The 21,126-nt window shown below is 42.8% G+C and overlaps 1 protein-coding gene across 1 annotated transcript in view; it reads right to left on the bottom strand.

Moving 5' to 3' along the window:
• Positions 1-20,615, bottom strand: part of COL6A1 (collagen type VI alpha 1 chain) — a 64,039-nt gene extending 43,424 nt beyond the window's left edge. The window contains exons 1-9 of the mRNA XM_089477685.1: positions 20,329-20,615; positions 17,698-17,827; positions 14,321-14,521; positions 6,651-6,810; positions 5,172-5,291; positions 5,045-5,065; positions 3,127-3,147; positions 2,985-3,029; positions 526-579 (exon numbers count right to left, since the gene is read on the bottom strand). Coding sequence (XP_089333811.1) covers positions 526-579; positions 2,985-3,029; positions 3,127-3,147; positions 5,045-5,065; positions 5,172-5,291; positions 6,651-6,810; positions 14,321-14,521; positions 17,698-17,827; positions 20,329-20,437 — 861 coding nt within the window. The 5' untranslated portion in view covers positions 20,438-20,615. The remainder of the gene's footprint in view (positions 1-525; positions 580-2,984; positions 3,030-3,126; positions 3,148-5,044; positions 5,066-5,171; positions 5,292-6,650; positions 6,811-14,320; positions 14,522-17,697; positions 17,828-20,328) is intronic.
• Positions 20,616-21,126: the final 511 nt, after the last annotated feature.

Raw genomic sequence — 21,126 nt, 5'->3', positions numbered from 1 at the left:
GCAAAAAGAAAGCACACAAAATGTGTTGGTTGCAGTATAGGCTCATTTCATAGTTATAGTAGTTCTCCAGCTCTAGGTACACTTAATGAGTCAAACAGAAAGCTTAGATAAGAAATATGAGTCCCCGAATTTGAAAGTGCTGGTAGCTATAGTCCCCCCCCCCCAAAGCAATTTTTCCAAGTTCTGGTCACAGGGACTATAGAGAGAGGAGCACCCCTGTTTGTATTAAACAATGCATCCAATCAGTTCAGTGTGGTCCAGAGTGAGGCAGATTGAGAAGACAGCTGTCCTTGGCTGTGTCTCTGCTGTAAGTTTTCACTGATAAAGTAAAATGTGGAATAGAGCAAATAGGCTTGTTGCCTAAAGTATGGATCCCCTCTAAATCACTCCTTCCAACAGTCAGATATGCCTTTCTGTGTCCAGAGGATGTTTTACAATAATGCATCACATCATTTATTGTAAAGAAGGTTTTATTTCATCTGAATGCTTCCAAATCAAAGAGATATAGACCATCCTTTTACTTACAGGCTCTCCAGCTTCTCCTTTTTCTCCTGGCAGGCCAGGTTTTCCTCTTTCTCCCTGGAACAAAGCAGCAGAAAACATGTGAGACAATGTCCATTTCACATTTAATTTTCCAAAATACAACTGACTATTGTATAAATAAACAGCGCTGGGGAAATTGGAGTGGGGTAGGGGGCAAGAAGGATGCAAGTGTTGTGAAAGCTCAAATATATGAAGCCTATAAGATATTCTATTGTAAGGTTGTTGTAATCTGTACATTTTCATGCACTGTCAAAAGAAGCCTATAGCTTTACCAACCCATTGCAGGCATACCTCAGTTAATAAAGCTGCTGACAAAGATACTACTATTTATAGAGGCTTTTAAATGCCTGATGAGACCCCCTTTCCTCATCCTCTGTATAGCTTGAACATTTTTAGCAGCACTGACATGGGGAGCATGGTGAATTTTCTGTTAAACAGTAATATCCAGGAATGCATCTACTTTGGTAACTGGGGCATACTTGTATTTTGAAGTCTCACAGTGTTAGGCAAATATGATGTATTGCTATGCAGCATTTATTAATTACATAAAGGAGATGTCACTGGCCTTTTGCCAAAAAGTCTCCACGGTAGCCAACAAAATAGATTTTAAAAAAAGACTACCAAAACAACACAGCATTTTTAAAAAAATGACCATTGCACATGGTATAAATACTAGCTAGCAGCAATGTTCATCATACTAGCAGAAAAAAAGAGAGGCAGTTGCAGCACTGGCTGCTCAAAAAGCCCTTAAGAAGAGAACCACCATGGCCTTGTGTGTAAGAGTCAATAAGGAAAGAGTAAGGAGTTTTGTCAATTTGATGTAGTCACAAATTATGCTCTGTCTTCTGCCGCCATCAGTCAGCTTTGGATGGCAAGGACAGAGGTGACAACATCTCTTCAGAGGTCATCAACACAGAATTAGGTTCCAATTAGATAAGATGGTCTGAGCTGCCTTCTCCCACTAACTTGCTCATCTGCACCCTCTCCCCAACCGTCTGCCTCCCTCCCAGACAGTTGCCTGGTTCTTTTTTCGTGGGTTTTTTGGGCTATGTGGCCATGTTCTAGAAAAATTTATTCCTGACATTTTGCCAGCAGTTGTGGCTGGCTCTCCTCCCCATCCTCTGTGTTGCCCTGTTGCCCACCTTCCCACCCAGGGCAGCCAGGCAAGTGAGGCAATGGAATGGGATAGAAAGGATACATGTTCTTTCCCCTCTATCACAGGGCTGCCTTCCCAAGGAGAAAGCCCCTTGACAGAGCAGCCGAGAAGGGTGTGCACTCACCCCTCCTGCTGCTTCATTGCAGGGCATCTTGCCCAAGGAGAAAAATCTGTGATGGAGCAACCAGTAAGGGCATGTGTTCACCCCTCCTGCTCCATAGGGGAAGTTGGGCCCAAGCAGATGTTACCTCTCCTCCAGAGTGTTATCTGGTGCACTCCATACCCCCTGCACTCCTCCCAGTAAATCCACTGACACCAGTCAATTCTCTAGCAAATGTATTTCAGGCTGCTTCTTACTTTGTGATACTGGATATTTCAAATATCTGCTTAGATAAGAACTTCTGTATATTTCAAATAACAGCTTAATTTCATATCCAAACACAAATGTAACTAAGGCATAAATCACCATGGTTAGGTAGGTCTCTGAGAAAAGTTATACCTGACAATTAAGAGCAACTGTGAAAATGCTCTCCTAGCAATTAGTACTGACTGTGCATACAATGTGTAGTTATGGGAAACTGTAATGTAGGGGCTGAAACCCTAAACAATGCAGGCTGAATAATTACACACAGAGATATTCCCAAACAAGATGATATTTTATTTTTATTAATTTCAGCCAGTTTGCCCTCATCCAACTTTTCACTTAGAAGCTGTACAGACAGGCCATTAAGGCTGGCCTGGGGGTGGAGTTGGGGCGTGGCATCCATATGACACAGGGCCCAACTCCACCCCAGGCTGGTGTGACACCGCATGCTGCAACACACAGCACATGGCATCACAGTTCTCCTTTTGCGCTGCATCTAGATGATGCAGTGCCAAAGGAGCGCCGAAAAGCCACAGCAGTGACAGCTACGGTGCCCTTTTCACTGCACAGAAAGGGGCCGCTTTTTGTGGCTCCTTTTTGCACCACAGAAAGGTGAGATCGGGGCCACGGCATGCAGTTGCCATGTCCCCGATCTGGTGCAAAGAGAAGCAGCTGCAGGCCACCCCTTAGGGGCAGTCTGTTCAGTCCCATGCTCCATGTACTGATTTAGCACTCCTACTGTCTTTTATGAATGGAGTGGAAGCTGGAGTGGAGAATAGTTCACAAATGTCTAATCTCCTCCTATGTACTCCTATGTCCTTCCATTATGCTGTCTCCCCTTTCCCAGGATACAAATATAACAGTCTTGATATTCAACTAAGCGTAGCTTGATAAAAATGGCAAACACAGCAAAACACAGACCTCATATCCTGCATCCCCGATTGGTCCTGGAGGGCCTCGAGCAGGCTAAAAATGTACAATGAAGAGACAGTGGTTAGATCAAAGAAATGAAAAACACTTCGTAAATATATTATATAATGATAACCTGAGCAGGCACACTTACCTGGCATTCATATGAGCAGCACTGCCAACAGACAAGAAAGAGAAAGTATCATTAGAGGATGGACAAGAGATCTACATCAGTTAACAAGTTCTGTGGAATGTGAACTCAACCACTTTACCATAAAAGGAATTCATTTGTACTTTAAGTAGTTAACCAGTAGAGTTTAACTAATATGCCAGTGTATGTTTTAGTCAGTACTAGGAGAGGCTATGGACGGTGTTATGCGACCTGATGTTATAGACAGCAAAGTACTCCAGTGTTCTCAAACTTACTTGATCACTGGGATGAATAATTTAGGAATACATGTTCTATTACACAGCTATATGTTAAAATGTTGATAAAATCCTGTCTGTCTGTCTGTCATTTAAAATTATTTTATTCAATTCTATACATTCAAAATTCCTGACTTTGTTCCCCCTCCCCCACCCCAAAATGTGTGCATGTGTAAATGGCTCCTGTTAGTCTCCCTTCTCTTGGGGACATTTGCTGTCTCCTTGCAGGGATCCCAGGAACTGAGAATGTTCTTAAGCTCCATGCCTGGATGGTTTTCCTCCAGCCACTTGGCAGTAGCCATGCTGGATGGTGGTGGGACTCAGCATGTCTACATTCCTGGCTTTCCCCTGTAGTTTCAGAGGCTGGGCTGTCTGTTGATGGGATCTAGGTCCTATGCAGAGCCAGGTTTATGGAAGCTGCAGCTGATAAAGGCTGTAGAGACGTTCAATGCAGGCTTATTTTTCAACAGTGACTGCTTTCCACTGTTTGTTATATCCCTAGTGGATGCCAGGGTACTATCTAATATTATTTTGCCCTAACAATATAATCCCTCTTACAGACTCTTCTTATTGGAAAAATTCCATCTTCCACAGCATTTCATCTGATAGAGGTCATAAGGAAGAAGGAACATTGGCCCATAGCTTCTTTTCAAACATGTTCCACTTAATGCACAACCCAACTTAAATCTTTTTCAAATATGGCCTACTTAATGGAAATCAGATGACTAGGATTCACATCTGCTGCCTCCCTGCCTGCTGCCTCACTACTTCTAACATAACTACATGACAATAGTAGCTTTATGGACAGGCAGTCATCTATAACTTCCAACTACAGAGCCATCCCATGGTCTAAATCCAATTGTTGGTCCTAGATAGATTAGACCCATGGATGCAAACTGCAGGAAAAGGGATTCCAGCTCAACATTAGGAGGAACTTCCTGGCTGTTTGACGGTGGAACATACTCCCTTGGAGTGTAGTGGAGCCTCCCTCCTTGGAGGTCTTTAAACAGAGGCTGGATGGCCATCTGTCACAGGGGATCCTTTGATTGAGAGTTCCTGCATGGCAGGGGGTTGGACTGGATGGCCCTTGTGGGCTCTTCCAACTCTAGGATTCTATGAATCAATTGGACTTCCAAGATGCTTGCTGCGGCTGGAACTAATAACTGGATTTATGCCATGTCATCACTCTCCACAATTTCTGAGCGTCCAAAGAAATCAGAGCACTAGAATCCTGAGATCAGTGTTTCTGAAGGCAGTTTGAAATGCTATGTAATGAAGAATCTATTGCATAGGTCCTAGTCAGTTTTCCACCCGAAGAAATCATCTTCACTTTTTATCAGTAAATGACTAAAATATTTTTTTCCTCTCGATGATGTATGTCAACTGTCTCACTTGCTCTGACATCTGTAGAGTTAATAAAAAAATGCCACATTTATGACCCTCCCCTGAACTTCCTGTGAGAAGAATAATTTGTTGGTTTTTTTTCTCCCACTAACACACAAGAAATAGAGGGAGATAATTCTGGATGTCAGATTTATATTTGCTATGTGAGCCCAGTTCTTCTGAAAAAGTCATCCTGACAACTGAGTAGAAGAAGTTAAGAAAATTATTCCTTAGAGAACAAATGATGTGTTCAGGAAACTTACCGCTTGCTCCACATTCTTTGTCTGAAATAAAAAACAAAGAAAACACATAAGGCAGAAGGAAACAATATTGCCCGTGGACTTTATTAAGCTAACAATAACTAAACAGAGAAGCAAGAGAGTCACTCACGATCATGTCAATAATAGTGTCAATTGTGTTGCTGATTTCACGTGGACGTAAAGCTGGTCCAGTTGCTGTGAAATTGCGACGATAATTTTGGTCTGTGGCAATCACACTTAGCCTGGGTTCCTGTGACAAAGCAAGCACATGGGCACAAAATGAGAAAAAAGAGGGGTTGAGAGGGTTGTTCGTTTCTTAGCTTCTTGGAATTCAACTTTGGACTTAATGTAATTCCTGAACTACCTATGCAATGACAACTGTACAGAGAAAACAGAGAAATACAATTGGCCCTTCGTATCCACATGGGTTCCATTCTGGACCCTCCCATGGATAACAAAAACTACACGACTTCAAGTCCTGTTGTTTCCAGTGGTGGCGCAGTGGTGTCCACACATCACTATTGAGTAAATGGGGCAGGGGCATCCATGGATGGTCAAATCCATGGATGGAAAGCCCACAGATGACAGGAGCTGACTGTAATGGCAATTTTCAAATGAAGATTAAAATAAAGATTGGCTTTGAAGTAAACTTGGTAAAGTAGACTTTTTATAAGCATCTACACATAATGTAATTTTTTTTAAAAAAAGTTCTAGCTGGGCTTGTTTTAAGTTTCTAAGTTTGCACTGGAGAGGAAAACTTGGAGCCTTGTTGCATTACAAAAGTAAATGGAGCTGCAGTGGGATAGAAACAGCTTTCTGCTTACATCTCTGCATGATATCATAGCCCTTCTGTTCTCCCTCCAGAGGGAGACAGTTGCAAAAGTGTGCCTTTTGCCAAATGGATTTTCCCAGCACAACAAAAGGCATGTTTTATGACCATCTCCTCAGGAACAGAATGGAAGTGCTTTGAGGGCATGCGGAGAGGTAAAAGGAAAGCTGCTTCTCTATTGCTGCATCTTGGCTTACTTCTGTAATGTGATAAGCCATATTAAGTGCATACTTTTCTCTTGGATAAGAAATGTGTGCAGAAGTGATTCAAATGCCTTCCTTACTTTCAGACTAAGTAGTCTACAAAGAAAGTGAAGAACTAATGGAGTAGGGATGGTTTTGATTTGCGAAATGTTTGTCTGCGCTGCTGCACTGGGGTATCCTACTTGATACGGTTTGTAAACAAGACAATAATAATTAGCAGGTTCTAAAACATGCAAAATGATTCTCTTCTTCTTTTCTTCTTTTAAAAAAGACTTTTCATACTGACTTTACATATACTCTCAATATAATTTGTGTGGGAAGGGATGCCAGCAGTTGATTCCAGCCCCCAACCTAAAGGCAGAGATTATTAGAACAGAAGTTGCCTTCAGTGCCATTCTTGGAAGAAAAGCAGGATATATATATGTAAATATAGTAAAATAAAATAGAGCCTTTGGGTTTCAAGATATCGAAAGTCCACAAGATCAAATCCATTAAATAATATCCGTTTCCTGCTCTGTTTCCCTTTATTTATTGATAGAAGTTGCTCTAATAACATCCATGTGTGTCTGTTTCATACCAGATGGTTTGGAGATATGGCGACGGAGAATACTTTGATTCCCTGATGCTTTGCTTCATTGGCAGCATCTTCCAGTCCCCCACAAGGCTCTTTGTAGCCTTCCAAGGGATGTCCATCTGTCACCACGATCATGTATTTATTTTCCTTGTGATGTGATCCTCTGTAAAAATGCAAAATAATGACTGATAAATGATTTATATTATCTCTGAGGCACACTACTCTGACAAACTGCAAGCACAAACGGCAAGTATATGCCCTGCCATATCTACCTTTTGCACCACTGAGGCTAAAATGGAGAAGAATAGAATCATAGAATCATAGAGTTGGAAGAGACCACAGAAGGGAAAGAAAGGGACATAATGGGAACAATGATCTTGGGTAGAATTAAATAAGCACAGGTTTATTGCATACAGCTATAGATTTTGGCACAGCACAGGATAACAGATCCAGTGATCATCTGACTCAGCTGCAGGCTGATGTTCAAGCCCCAGCCTCCATCCTGATGAACCCCTCGGATGGTAGAATATGGGAGCCAATGTAGACATGAGCCACTGTGTGGATCCCTCCAGCCACCTGGAGGTGGGACTGGCATTAGGGACTCCCAGCCCCCCCCCCCCCAATAGGCATAGGCATCTTATTCTTGGTACATGGGAGCCCCTACGGTGCTTATCTCCCCCCCATTCCACAAATGGGTCCAGCCCAGTGTCCTCAATCTTTACAATAAGTTGTATCAGGGGAATATGAAGTAATATATAAGCTTCACAACCTGCCTTCAATGGATAAGGATAACTGTGCCTCCCCTTACTTGTCTAAGAGCAGAATATAATTCACATCAATACACTAGACAAAATGGAGGATGGGTAGTAGTAGGAGTTTACCCTGGACTGAAGACTCATGTGGCCACTTAAATAATAGGAAGATTGGCGTGGGAATTTGGCCCCTCAGTTCTCCTTGAGAAGCCCTATCCCTGTGCTTCCAGTCCACCTATGCTAAGTGGCTGGAATGTGTGTGCATAGATAACAGTGTAAGGTAGGGATGTGAAGAATATTTGCACATTTTCCCATTACTGATCCCCACCAACTAAACAAGAGTGAAAATATCAATGCTTTTCTTTCATCATCATCCACACCCTTGTTTTTCTATAGAAAAATGCAGTTTACAAAAATACAATATCGTTTACCAAACTCTGTATTTTGTGCAAAAGATGTATTTCCCACCCCAAGAAACATCTATGAACCTCTCTCAAATACCAAAATGTCTTCCCCAAAACTCTCAAAAGCTGTCTGACCCTAACTGATATAGTTTGTGAGAAAGGTTAATAAGGTTACCCTGATATTGCAGAAAGGAGCTTGGCAGAAGTGAGATTGCAATGACTTGAGCTTTACAGTATTTCTGTATCTTTGGTATAGTACAAAGAATGTACCAGAAACTCAGAAATGTTTTGCAGAAAGATTAATTCTTGTCCTCATATAGGAGATTATCGCACTGCGTTCTGAGAACGTTCCTATCATCACGTGATGAGAACGTTCCTGGAACAGATATTACTGCATTAGTAAACTAGAACGTGATCAGAACGTGATCAGAACTGCATTTTACCGCACAGCGATTCCTGAAACCGTTCCGAGAACATATTCCACCAAGGCCGCCTCCGTCTCCTGATTGGCTGAAAGAATGACAGGCAGGGAGGCAGGGAAGCAGGCAGGCGAGCGACTGCAGTGAGGGAAGGGGTGTGTGTGAGAGAGAGAGGGGGGAAAGGAGGAGGGAGGGAAGGGAGGGAAGAAGGAGGGATCGGGAGGAAGGCAGGGAGAAAGAGAAATGGGGAGAGATGAGCCTTGCAAGTTACATCCCAAACCTCCTTTGCAAGGTTGGGAAGAAGGAAGAGCTCCATGCAGGTCTCTTCAAGCTGAAGAAAAGCAAGTTGCCAGGGAGGGGACTGGGCCAAGGGCAGAGCCCCGGCAGCCATAGCAGCTCTTTAAACCGGTTAGAAAAGAAGAGTCCTCTGCTGTCATCCCAATTCCCCATTTTGGTTGCTTGTCAGCCTTTTGCCTCCTGTGTGTGTGCGCATGTAATGTGTGCCTTCATAGAATCATAGAATCATAGAGTTGGAAGAGACCACAAGGGCCATCCAGTCCAACCCCATTCTGCCATGCAGGAAATCACAATCAAAGCATCCCCAACAGATGGCCATCCAGCCTCTGTTTAAAGACCTCCAAGGAAGGAGACTCCACTACACTCTGAGGAAAGAGTGTGTTCCACTGTCGAACAGCCCTTACTCTCAGGAAGTTCCTCCTAATATTGAAGTGGGATCTCTTTTCCTGGAGCTTGCATCCATTGCTCCGGGTCCTAGTCTCTGGAGCAGCAGAAAACAAGCTTGCTCCCTCATCAATGTGACATCCCTTCAAATATTTAAACAGGGCTATCATATCACCTCTTAATCTTCTCTTCTCCAGGCTAAACATCCCCAGCTCCCCAAGTCGTTCCTTGTAGGGCATGGTTTCCAGACCTTTCACCATTTTAGTCGCCCTCCTTTGGACACGCTCCTTTTTGAATTGTGGTGCCCAGAACTGGACACAATATTCCAGGTGGGGCCTGTGAGCTTCCCTCCCCGCTTTAATTCTTGTCTGGCTCTTTGCTATGGAAATCTGGGAGTTGTTTGCTTGCTTTTGTGTGTTGCTCCAAACAGAGGAGCTTTTGTGGGTTCCTTCCTGGAGGGAAGGAGGAGAAGGTCCTGGGCATCCCTGCCATCCTTGCCTCCTGCAGGCTGCCAGCACAGGAGCCCCACTGGACATGAGACTAGAGGCCCCCGCAGAAGCAGCCAGACCCTCTCCCTCTCGCTCTCTGCTCTGGCCCCCCTGTTTCCCTCTCTCTTTCTCTCTCTTTCCCTTCTTTCCTCTTCTCTCACTTGTCCCAACTTTCCTCCCTTCCCTCCCTCCTTCTTTCCCCCCTCACACACACACACCTTCCCTCACTGCAGTCGCTCGCCTGCCTGCCTCCCTCCCTGCCTGTCATTCTTTCAGCCAATCAGGAGACGGAGGAATGAGAGAACGGATTTGAGAACAGATAAGAATATCGCACACACCTCTGTTGAAACGTTCTCATCACGTTTCAGCTCTCTGGGAACACATTCATATCTGTACCCTCCTGGAACACATTTGGAACACATTTAAGCGTTCTGAGAACCCGATTGGAACACATACGTGCGGTATACTCAAATGCGTTCCGTCCCCATCACGTGATGAGAACGGTCTCAGAACGCAGTGCGATAATCTCCATAGTGTTACTCCCTCTTCCCCAGTCACCACATCATTGTCTTCATATGTTTGCTCACTTACTTCCAGTCTTTCCCCTCTTTGTTTTCTCAGTCTGATTTCTTTCACAACTTACTATTTTTGATAATTTTGAAAAAAGACCCTCTTCCAGGTTTTACAAATACCAGAAATATTGCCAGTATACAAAATAATACACACAGGTTATGTGCAAATTTGTTGTGACTTTTAAACATAGCAAAGTGTAAAAATTTGCTCCTCAATTAAAATGAAATCAAATGATCTAAGCTTCGAGGGAAGAAGCTGAAAGCCAGAATCCTGCTGGATCATTACAACAGCATAATTTCAGGGTATGCCCATGCCAATAGTTTTTACATGTTTGAATAAGGAGGTAACCAGCACCCCATTATGCAAGATGTTACTTTTCATCCCAGAATGAAGGGATCCAGCTTCAGGGCCAACTCTGTCCCCAAATATGGGGCACCTTTTTGCCTGGAATGGTTTTGCCACCTCCATCCATGGTCAAGAACACTGGCAGAACTTTACATTTTACTGGACAGAGTCTTAGCCCAAATGTACAGTAAACAAGGTGCATGAGAATCATGTGCAAATGTTTAATCTGTGTTGTATGTGTGGAGCTGGATCATGCCAGTTGGACCTGCTCCTGAACTCTGTTAAGTTCAAAGTCCATTTTCAAAAGAGAAGGCTCTACACATGCACATGTTGTGATGAAATCTATATCTGGAAAAGACAGGCCGCAGACCCTCACTGCATATTCCCCTTAGCTCCTTTACATAAATAATGTTCACAGGTCTAAAGGCTTATGAAGCGTAAAGTACCTAAGGGAGACTTTTGTAGGGATGCTGGGATGCAAAACACACTGATGAAATAATCCAGTTTGAGATCACTTTAACTGCCCTGGCTCAGTGCTAGGGAATCCTGGGAATTGTAGTTTCATGTGGCACCAGAGCTCTTTGACAGAGAAGGCTAAATGTCTCACAAAGCTACAGTTCCCAGAATTCCCTAGCATTGAGCCAGGGCAGTTAAAGCGATCTCAAATGGGATTATTTCTGCAGTGTGTTTTGGACTTTAATTCTGTTTTTGGTGTACAGTTGTTGTTGTTATTGTCTGACCCATTCAACCAATGGGATTTACTGTATATACTAATGTATAAATATAGAAATGTTTGTCCAAAAATTGACCCCCAAAAGCTGGGTGGACCTAACCATGGGTCAATGTAAGTACTGTATTTTACATTGTACTCTACCCTTTCTCCAAGTAAAGTGGCTTAGTTCATCCTGGGAGCACCCAAAAGAAGCACCAACCCCCTCTACTCTTTCCACCATAATGCTGCTTCTAGCCTTTTTGAATGCTTGGGTGGAAAAATGACAGTGGTGGCACCTCTTTTGTGCTTCCCCTCAAATACGTGCCAAGAGGAATTGGCCTTAGAAGGATCTGAATACAACATTTCCGTATAACAGCAATAAACATCTTCCTTTACATCCTTTGTTACATGCCTCTAAGTTTTATCCTCAATTTATCCACGAGTCATATTAAAATCCATAATTTTGGCACCAAAACTTGCCCTCGACTTATACATGAGTCAGATAACTCACCATTCAACAATTGATTTAAAGGGTCTATGTTAGTTGGGATTGACTCACAGGGTGCCAGCTTAGTTGATTTCAGAAAGAGAGATGCTGAAGAGGAGAGGAAAGGCCATTGCCAGGGGGCAAGGATTACTCTTTTCACTTTAAGTAAGATAGCAGGATTTTCAATTTTGTATTTAGAAGGGAACAAAGAGGTATATTCCTTATAGTAGAATTTCTGTTATGCTTTTGCAGAGATGTCATGTCATGTCTTTTTTTCTTTTTTCTTTTTATAGAATTTTAAGAGTTGCCTTCAAGGTTGCTTGTTGTACTGAGCAACTATTTGCTACTACTGAGCAGAACATACAGAACATTTCTACAGTCAAGTCCTGCACTGGCACTTCATTAGGCGCATGGAACTTTGGGGAAATTGGGTATATAATCTATTGTTGTTTTCTCTACCTATATATGGGGGGGGGGGTGAGAGGTTAAATTGTGCTTGTGCTTGCATAACTATTCAATTATGACTGTCCCCAAAGAATTCAGAGGAGGTCCACAAGCAGCCTACAAATTTCTGATCTGCTCAGAAGTGGGGGAAGCAGTTCAGGGAGCAGCCATCACAACAATAATGAGCAGGGGGAAATACAGCATGGGGAGTAAGTGTTAGAAGGGTGTTGGTTTCTCCCAAGGGGGCTTGTATTACGGAGACTGGCTGGATGAAGCTGGGGGGCTAATCTCTCCCAGTTTTGTCCACCTGGGTTCTCCATACAGCAGCAGGCAAGGCCTGGGGTGGGGGGAGGCAGAGTTGCAGTGGTCTATCAAGATTCCATCTCCCTTACCAAGTGCCCTGTCCCACAGTTTGATGGTTTTGAATGTGTCTATATAAAGGTGAGTGGCTGGGACACCCTGCTGCACAACGGTCTCCTGAACTGGCGGAGTTGGGCTTTACAGTGGCATTGGAATCCTTTCCACTGGTTTTGTTGGGGGATTTCAACATCCATGCAGAGACTGCTCTATGGGGAGCAGCTCAGGACTTCATGTCTGCCATGACAACCATGGGGTTGTCCCAAGTAATATCTGGTGCCACGCATACGGCAGAACACACTCTGCCCCCCTTTTTTAAAATCTAGGCAGAATGACAGCAATTTATCTTTTTTAAATCGCATTGTATTCTTTTAACTGGAGTTCTGAATTGTTTTAATACTGTGAATAGTTTAATTCTAGTTTAATGTTCACATTAAGAAGGATGTAGAAAGAGAAAGGTGTGGAAAAGTTCCTCTATTTTTCCACATTACATAAGCTTTCACACAGGGGCCATGTGTTTTTGGTCAAAGGTTTCTGGCATCTAATTTTGGGGGGAGCAACGGGAAGAAACAAAGAGAGTGAGTGAAGGGGGACTTTGACACACACACATACACGCGCACGCACACACACGTATACACCTCCATATCTCTCTCTCTCTCTCTCTCTCTCTCTCTCTCTCTCTCTCTCTCTCTCGCTATCATTCTCTTGGACATGAGAAATGGCACCTAAAAGAAAGAACACAGTTTTGAAGAACAGATATAACCTGGCCATCAGATCATAGAATCATAGAGTTGGAAAGAAAGGCCATACAGTCCAACCCCCTGCCATGCAGGAAATCACAATCAAAGCATTTCCGACAGGTGGCCATCCAGCCTCTGTTTAAAGACCTCCAAGAAAGGAGACTCCACCACTTTCTGAGGGAGTGTGTTCCACTGTTGAACACCTCTTACTGTCAGGAAATTCCTCCTAATGTTAAGGTGGAGTCTCTTTTCCCTCTTTTCCATTGTTCCTATTCTCTGCAGCAGCAGCAAAGAAGCTTGCTCCATCCTCAATGTGAAACCCCTTCAGATACTTAAACAGGGCTATCATATCACCTCTTAACAATCTCCTCTCAAGGCTAAACATACCGAGCTGCCTAAGTCTTTCCTCATAAGGCATGATTTCCAGGCCCGTCACCATTTTGGTGGCCCTCCTTTGGACACGCTCCAAGTGGTCAACATCCTTTTTGAATTGGGGAGCCCAGAACTGGACACAGTATTCCTGTCCATGAGGCCGGAACAAGGCAGAATAGAGGGGCACTTTTACTTCCCTTGATCTAGATGCTATGCTTCTATTGATGCAGCCTAAAATAGCATTGGCCTTTTTAGCTGCCACGTCACACTGTTGACACATGTTCAACTTGTGGTCTACTAGAACTCCTAGATCCCTTTCACACATAGCCTCCTTAAGCCAGGTATCCCTCATCTTATATGTATGCATTCCATTTTTTCTACTAAGTGCAGTATCTTATATTTCTCCCTGTTGAAATTCATTTTGTTCGTTTTGGCCCAGCTTTCTAATCTTTTAAGGTCATTTTGAATTTTGATCCTGTCCTCTGAGGTATTAGCTATTCCTCCTAATTTGGTGTCATCTGCAAATTTGATAAGCATGCCCTCTATTCCTTCATCCAAGCCATTGATAAATAAGTCATTGATAGAGGATCACTTAAAAGCAAGCTAGCTTCTGAGATCTTACATTTTCAAGATTTCCTCCACACCTACAATGAAAATATAGGTATGTGTTTTGTTTCAAATCCCATACAAGAAATCAGGACTATAATGTGTTGCTGGATTATAGCCAGCATTCTAAACTTCTTATGTTGTTTTCTTACTCTAGTTCAGAGGACTATATGGACAGGTTGCTGTGACAACAGGTGGCTATCTCTTACTTGAGGTGCTGAGCAGCTGGTTTGCCTGCCTTTGCTGCTGCCTCCTTTCTTGTCAAATAAGAAAAAAATATGGCTTTCATTTACCCAATGAGTAGCTCTTCAATCCCTCTCTTGATGGCACAATCTGTGTAAGTCCCTTTCCCAATGGAGACTACTTTGGCGACTCGGTCCTTTAAGTCATTTCGCCCAGTACGCATAGGGGTGAGCCCACTGATCAGCTGCACCTCATCACTGTAATGCAAGGCCCCAGCATTCCACACTAGATTCCGATCACACCGATAATATCTGTGAAAAAAGAGGAAACAAAGTCTCACAATTACAACAGGGGTTGGGAAAGTGCAATCCATGAGGCCCCAAAGTGTGGCACCTGAATCCCCATTTAAAAAAAAACAACCCACAAGTGGGTAATTTTGCCTTCTCCTATAATTTGGCTCTCTAGAAAACACAATAGTTTGGTTCCCACAACCTTCAAGACCCCCATATACCTTAAACCTCCCTTCCAACAAACAAGGAAATGTCCAAATTTTGGGCAAAAATGAAACTGGGACTGAGGTGACATCACTTCCATCTGTGTTTGCCCACACCCTTTCTGCAGTTACCAACCCTGCCTTAGAGAGAAGTCTTTCTTTCTTCTGGAGAGCAAGGAGGCAACCATGGTTCTGTTCATCTTGACTTTAGTTAGGACTGGGGTCTTGATCATGTTTTCTTTCACAATGGTACTAAGGTGTGGTTGTCTTTTGCATTGGGGCTTAATCAATGCACTGTGCTGGTGCAATTACAAGCAGAAGTTACTACTGTAATTCCAAATTACTAGCGTGTGCCTTAATTCCAAAATATTTTTCAAAATTCTATAAGTTTTAGATGAAGGTGTGTAGAGGAAAATGCACTGTCAGAATGAATCCATGGGAAAGTAAAATAAAAGAAGGGGGAAATGTGCTTCTCACCTCTAGTTGGTACAAACATTGCTACCCCAACTGCTTGTGCTTGGCAGTTGTGAAAAGGCTATCCAGTGTTACTTCACATCCAGAATTCCCACTATTGACAGCATGGCTGAAAAGCCAACAGATGCCTGAGAAAGGCTGGCATAAAGGAGGCTTCAGTTATACCCTGTCTTGCCTTTGCTTCATCTTTCATCTTCATCTTTCCTGTTAGTTTTGCTTTAGGGAACATTGGAAATGCCAAATTTATAAACTAACACTAAGGCCAAGATAATGTTTGAGATTACAAGCTGCAAAACTTCACCAAGATGGATCTCACCAAATGTGTCTGTGCATTGTCACAGCATTGCTATCATTAGTGGTTTTGATGCATGTTTTTATAGGCCTGGGACAGAAGGGCCAAAAGTGCCTCTTCGGGAGCATGCAGCAACCACATGCCCCCAATCCCTAGGACATATGGGCACTGCCATAACCATGCGGCCCCGCCCACATGGGGCGCACGTCCATGATGCAAGTGCTGCGCAGTGTCCATATGTCGCTGCACTTTGCTTCATCACTGATGCGCCACAGTCTGGTAATGGTGCATTCATGGCGTCGGGAGGTGCTCCTAAAAGAACCTGGTTTTTCCGGCTTCTTTTAGGGGCGGAGGGATGCCACATGGTTTGGCTGCTGTGGTGTCCCTCAGGAGCAGAAAGGGGTGGCTGCAGACCGCCCTTTCAGGGTGGTCTGTACAGCCCCATAGTATGCCCTTAGTAAACAGGGGAATACACTGAGTCCTCCAGTTATGATGGGGAGGGATAATTAGATTTTCAGCTATGTAAAGAATGGGAAGTAACACAAGAGACCCCATGGCATCTGCTTTGGCAAAAGGGAAGACCAGTAAGAATCCACTTACATAATTTCATTGATTTTAATGGAAGCTAAGCACAGTAGACATTTGTTCCTGAATTGGGCCTTGTGTCTGAAGTGCAAGTGTGTTATCTGGTGGAGCTAGCTTTTGTTGTTGTTGAGGATGATGGTGGTGACAGTTACAGAGTCTGCTCCTGGGCTTTTAACAGTGGCTTGAAATGCAGAAGTTGAAATGTAACATCTGAGGGTAAAAAGTCTGAGATCAAATATAACAATAGGTTCGGGGCAGACTGCTTCAAAAGGGCAGCCTGCTGGTGGCCTATTTTCTTCTGGAGGGATACCGCAGCCGCCAAACCGCATGGCGTCCCTCCAGAGTGAAAAGAAACCGGAAAAAACGGGTTCTTTTTGAAGCACTGGGTGGATGTCACGAGTGCGCCAATGGTGCACTTGTGACGTAAGCAACGCGCAGCTACGTGTATATGCTGTGCGTTGATTATGTCAAAATGGCAGCGCCCATGTACACAGGACACCACCATTAGTCCGCCGCTGTGCTAGGGTTAGGGACTGTGCAGTTGATACGCGGTGACACGATGCTTTGGGACCGTCTGTCCTGCACCATAGTTACTCACTCTGGTACAAATAGGTGGTTGCACTAAACACTTCATCACATAAAGTTTCTTTTGGTTTAATTTCTGCATGTCAAGTTACCAGTAAAAAAGAAGGCAATTTTTTTTTAAAAAAAGCCAACACCCTTTGCCTCCTTCATAATATTTTCCCTGGCCCACCCTGTAGCAAGGGAAATGTTGGGTAGCCTGAGCATTTTAGATAAATTTAAAAGAATGTTTCCAGTATATCTCTGAGATGATAGTAAAAGCAACAATTTTAGAATTATATCTGAATATAAAGTTCTATTTAAAAAAGTTTGCTTTTTCTGTTTAACTTTAACAACAAATTCTGTGACCCACAGAAATGGGGTTTTCCTCATAAACTGGGGATGAGAACAGAGCAGGCCTCCAGACAATGTTCACTGGCAGATTCTCACCACTGGCTATGCTTGTCGGAGTTGCTGGGAACTGGAGTCCAACAACATCGGGAAGGCTACATGATTCCCCCCCAGATGTCGTTAACTTGTGTCATCCAAAATATACCAGCATATCCTTCAGAATGAAGCAAAAGGCATCAGTACAGGGTCAATAAAAAGGTAACAGATTTGTCCTCCAAAATATATGAAAGATGCATTCCTTTCCCATGTGCCCGAGGGATGATAAAACCATATAAGATAAATGGAAACTTGACACTTTCAGAGTAGGGATTCAGGAAAAGAATAACACCACTACCACCTGCAGTTTAGAACTGAGAGTGCAGATCATCCCAATTTGAAGGATACTTAGGGGAAATCATCGGAAACCTTGAGCAATGGAAGGCACATTTAATTTTTAATTAATTTTCTCATTTAATTTTTTTCATGTGGCTCGCTCTAAGTAGCATCTGGGCTCTCCAGAGACTGTGGTCCCACTCTTGTTCTCTGCATGACTCTGGAAAACACTTTCTCTTCTGCCTGATGCTTCTTTGTGTGCAAATGGGGAAAAAAAGGAACAGAGTAGCACGCAAAGAGAACTTCCCAGTTCCAGATCCAAGCACCTCCGGGAAAATCTCAGTTGTTGTCATATTTACCTTTCATTTAACTTATCAATGAATAGTCTGGTGAATTCTTTGATATTGTCAACCAATGCCCCAAAAGGCTTTTCTCTTAAGGCAACACTTTCAGAGGTATCCAGGACGAAAAACAGGTCCACAGGGCAATCTGTTCAAAACCATAAAGAGAAGTTTAAAAGGTAAATATGTACCCTTTTATGTGACTGTATTATCTGGACAGGCTGTAATGAATTATGGATTTCTGAGTTACATAAAGAGAACAGTTGTAGTGCAATAGCTAAGGGAGGCTAACCATGCAATCCTCTGCATATTTGTTGTTGTTTGCCTTCAATTAATTTCTAACTTATGGTGACCCTAAGGTGAACCTATCCTAGGGTTTTCTTGGCAATCATAAAGACTGGGGTTTTCTTGGGGTTTGCCTTCCTCTGGGGCTGAGAGAGTGTGACTTGCCCATATTTACTCAGATGTTATTTTCACTATATTCAGTGGGGCTTTCTCTTTAGTAAGTGTGTTTATTAGAGCTTAAGCAATAAATGAAGAAATCTAGCCTCTGCTTTATAACAATCTCACCCCAGTTTCACAGGGATAAAATAATCAACAGGATCATTGTAGGGATTTACTTATTGGAAATTTCAGACATGTAATCCACAATCCAGAGCTCCAGATGACTAGCACTTTTCACTCAGGAGGGCCTAAATCTTATGTCGATCCAACTTGAAGCATCTCTTCCCCCCCCCCCCCCCCCATACATTCTCTCTTTGTACTAACACTCAGTACATGCATTGAAACTGATAAGTATTTAAAGGCTGGTGGCTCTGGGGTCCATGGGCGGCGGCTGAATCTGCTCCAGGTTTTAGTCTGAACTTTAGAAGAGGTATCCAAAGTACTGGTCCTGTTTGGGGATAGGGTTCATTACTTTGGATATCTCCTTTAAAGTTTGAACTGAAATCTGGAGTGGATTCACCACCCCAAAGATGTTGCTAGTGTTCAAAAGGAGTTCCTGGTGGAAGGATCTACTCTTAAAAGAATCTGTTTTGTCACATCAGAAATATTCTCTAAAATACTCAGACGCCCTATGATTGAGGAACCATGGCTACAGCCTATAACACCATCAGTAACAGCCAAAAGCTTTGTCCAGAGTGTTCATTTGTGTAGAAACCTATGCGAGGAGGATGGTTTGGGAAAGCACTTTATCATGCTCCTGCCCCACCTCCTTGCATTGAGATTGGTATCTGCACTGGGGTGCTGTACACCAGTGGTATTCAAAGTGGTGGCCCATGGACATGTGCCACTCTACAAGGTATCAACTGCTGATCTCTGAATAGTTTCCAGAAAAGAAACAGTGCAGCCAATGGGCACAAACATGGTGCCAATCCCTGACAGGCTGCAGAGAAAAATGCTGGTCCTCTATATTAGATAACTGAAGAATCCATGCTATATGTGACTCACACCCTGCCAAAATGATGGGTGCAAATTCCTCACTCAGAAATACACACGGCCTTTCACAAGGTTCTGTGGAGCCATCTTCTCAAATGCAGAAGCAGGGCCTGACAGTGAGAGTCTGAGCTCCATCCACACACACATTTCTGTACACTTCACTATGTCCTGTAAAACTGAGCTGATACACTTTTCTTGATGGAGCAGTACCTCAATAAAATAAGAGCCTAAATACCAGAAAGGTGCCAGATCCTGTCTGATCTGGTCAGCTCTGGTTAGTATTTGGATGGGCGACTACCAAGGAATAGTCTCTATTTCAAAGGAAGGAACTGGCAAAACCACCTCTGAGAATTTGTCAGGGCCTGTGAAGTTCATGATGTAACCATAAGTTGACAGATGACATGAAGGCATATATACACACATACACAATTTTAGAGAGTAACTGCAACATCTGAGGGTAAATGGTCTGAGATTAAATATAGCAAGACTTACTCATTCTAGTAAAAATAAGTATACTATTTTATTAAACACTGACTGTCCCATAAGTATACATGAAGCCCCCTTTATTATTTATCTTCCCCACACTTTCATTTGAGATTTAGACATCTTCCCCTAAATCTTTTTGGCCTTACTGCCCAAGTTGGGAAACTCACTGTTTCCTTTGCAAGACATTTTTAACAAGACAGCTTATTTTCTCTCCACAAAACTAATGTTTTCAACTTAAGTGACTTTGTTGCCTATTTCACCATCAAAAAGTACTGCCATCATTTTTCTCAGCAATCATTTAACAGATTGTTCAAACAAAAGAGGAATACAGTTTTTGTATGTTGAAAAGCTAGGAAGGCATTGGCGGAGTATTTCAAATGTCACAACACACTTCATTTTCTTTATATGCTGCCCTGGTTTATATTACAATATAGCAGAGAAGCAATTTCTCCAAGAAAAAAGCATGCATAAACTCTCAACATGATGCATATCTCTTGTTTCCATTTTTGTGGGTATGCCAGCTTTTATCCTGTAGCAAATTTTCACATTTATAGAGGTCAGAAAACTGAAATGTTAGAATGAAAAGTTAAGTCGGTAAGTCTGTGCTGACATAATAAGGCAAATGCATGACTGGATTATGCAAAGAAATAAAGCGATACCATTTCAATGTAGTCAAAAGTCATTATGAGAAAACAATAAAAATACACTGTGAAAGTCTATTCTTACCTTGAAAAGTTATCACACTGTTGGATACATCTGACCCTTGAGCGAGTACCCTTCTCAACAGAAAACAGTCCTGAAGTAGGACGGTGATGAAAAAATAGGCTAACTTCATCTTGAAGGGAATGCAGTTACCATTTACTCAAAGGTGAAGGAAAAGTAAAGGAAGAGTTGGGTGGGGGGTTGGAATCAAAGGAAGGCAATTTTTTCCTAGCTGGGAATTTTTATTGAGTTTCTACGCTGTCCCTGAGATTGCAAAGAGGGAAGGGAGAAGTAAAGGGAATTAAGGCGGAGAGGAGGTTTCGGATGTAGCAAGAGCTGGAACTCTCCTTCCAGAGGGGAGGGAACAGCATACACACACACACACATACAGTGTCAATTTCAGCTGAACTGCAGCACCAGCTGGTGACTCATGAAACAAAATTTTCCTTTTCTTAACTCAGTTGTGCCATTTCTTTCCTTAGTATGGCTGTGCTTCGAGGGACTCGGATCTAGCTTGAGTCATTATGAAATTAATGTGCATGATCTCTGCCCTTCTGTAACTTCATCTATTAATGAGTTTCAATGCAGCGCCAAATATTAAATTAGGATTTTGTATCAAATCAGACTGTTTGATGAAGCTTCTTCCAGTTTTCAAGAGGCATGGAGAGTGTTTAGATGGCTAATGGACAGTGGTGGAAAATGAGGGATGTACTCCGGTGTTGTTATGGACAAAATCTTGTTAAGCTGTGCCATTGTTAAAAAAGCTTTTGTTTATCTTGCTGACATGTTTCTGGAAGACCTTTCTTCAAGAGCTGATTCTTC

The sequence above is a fragment of the Sceloporus occidentalis genome, unplaced genomic scaffold (genome assembly GCF_023333645.1).
Source record: "Sceloporus occidentalis isolate IW3139 unplaced genomic scaffold, rSceOcc1.0.p SCAF_12, whole genome shotgun sequence".
Classification (NCBI taxonomy): domain Eukaryota; kingdom Metazoa; phylum Chordata; class Lepidosauria; order Squamata; family Phrynosomatidae; genus Sceloporus; species Sceloporus occidentalis.
Note: the sequence above shows the minus strand (reverse complement) of the source record. Positions and strands in the feature narration are given on the sequence as shown.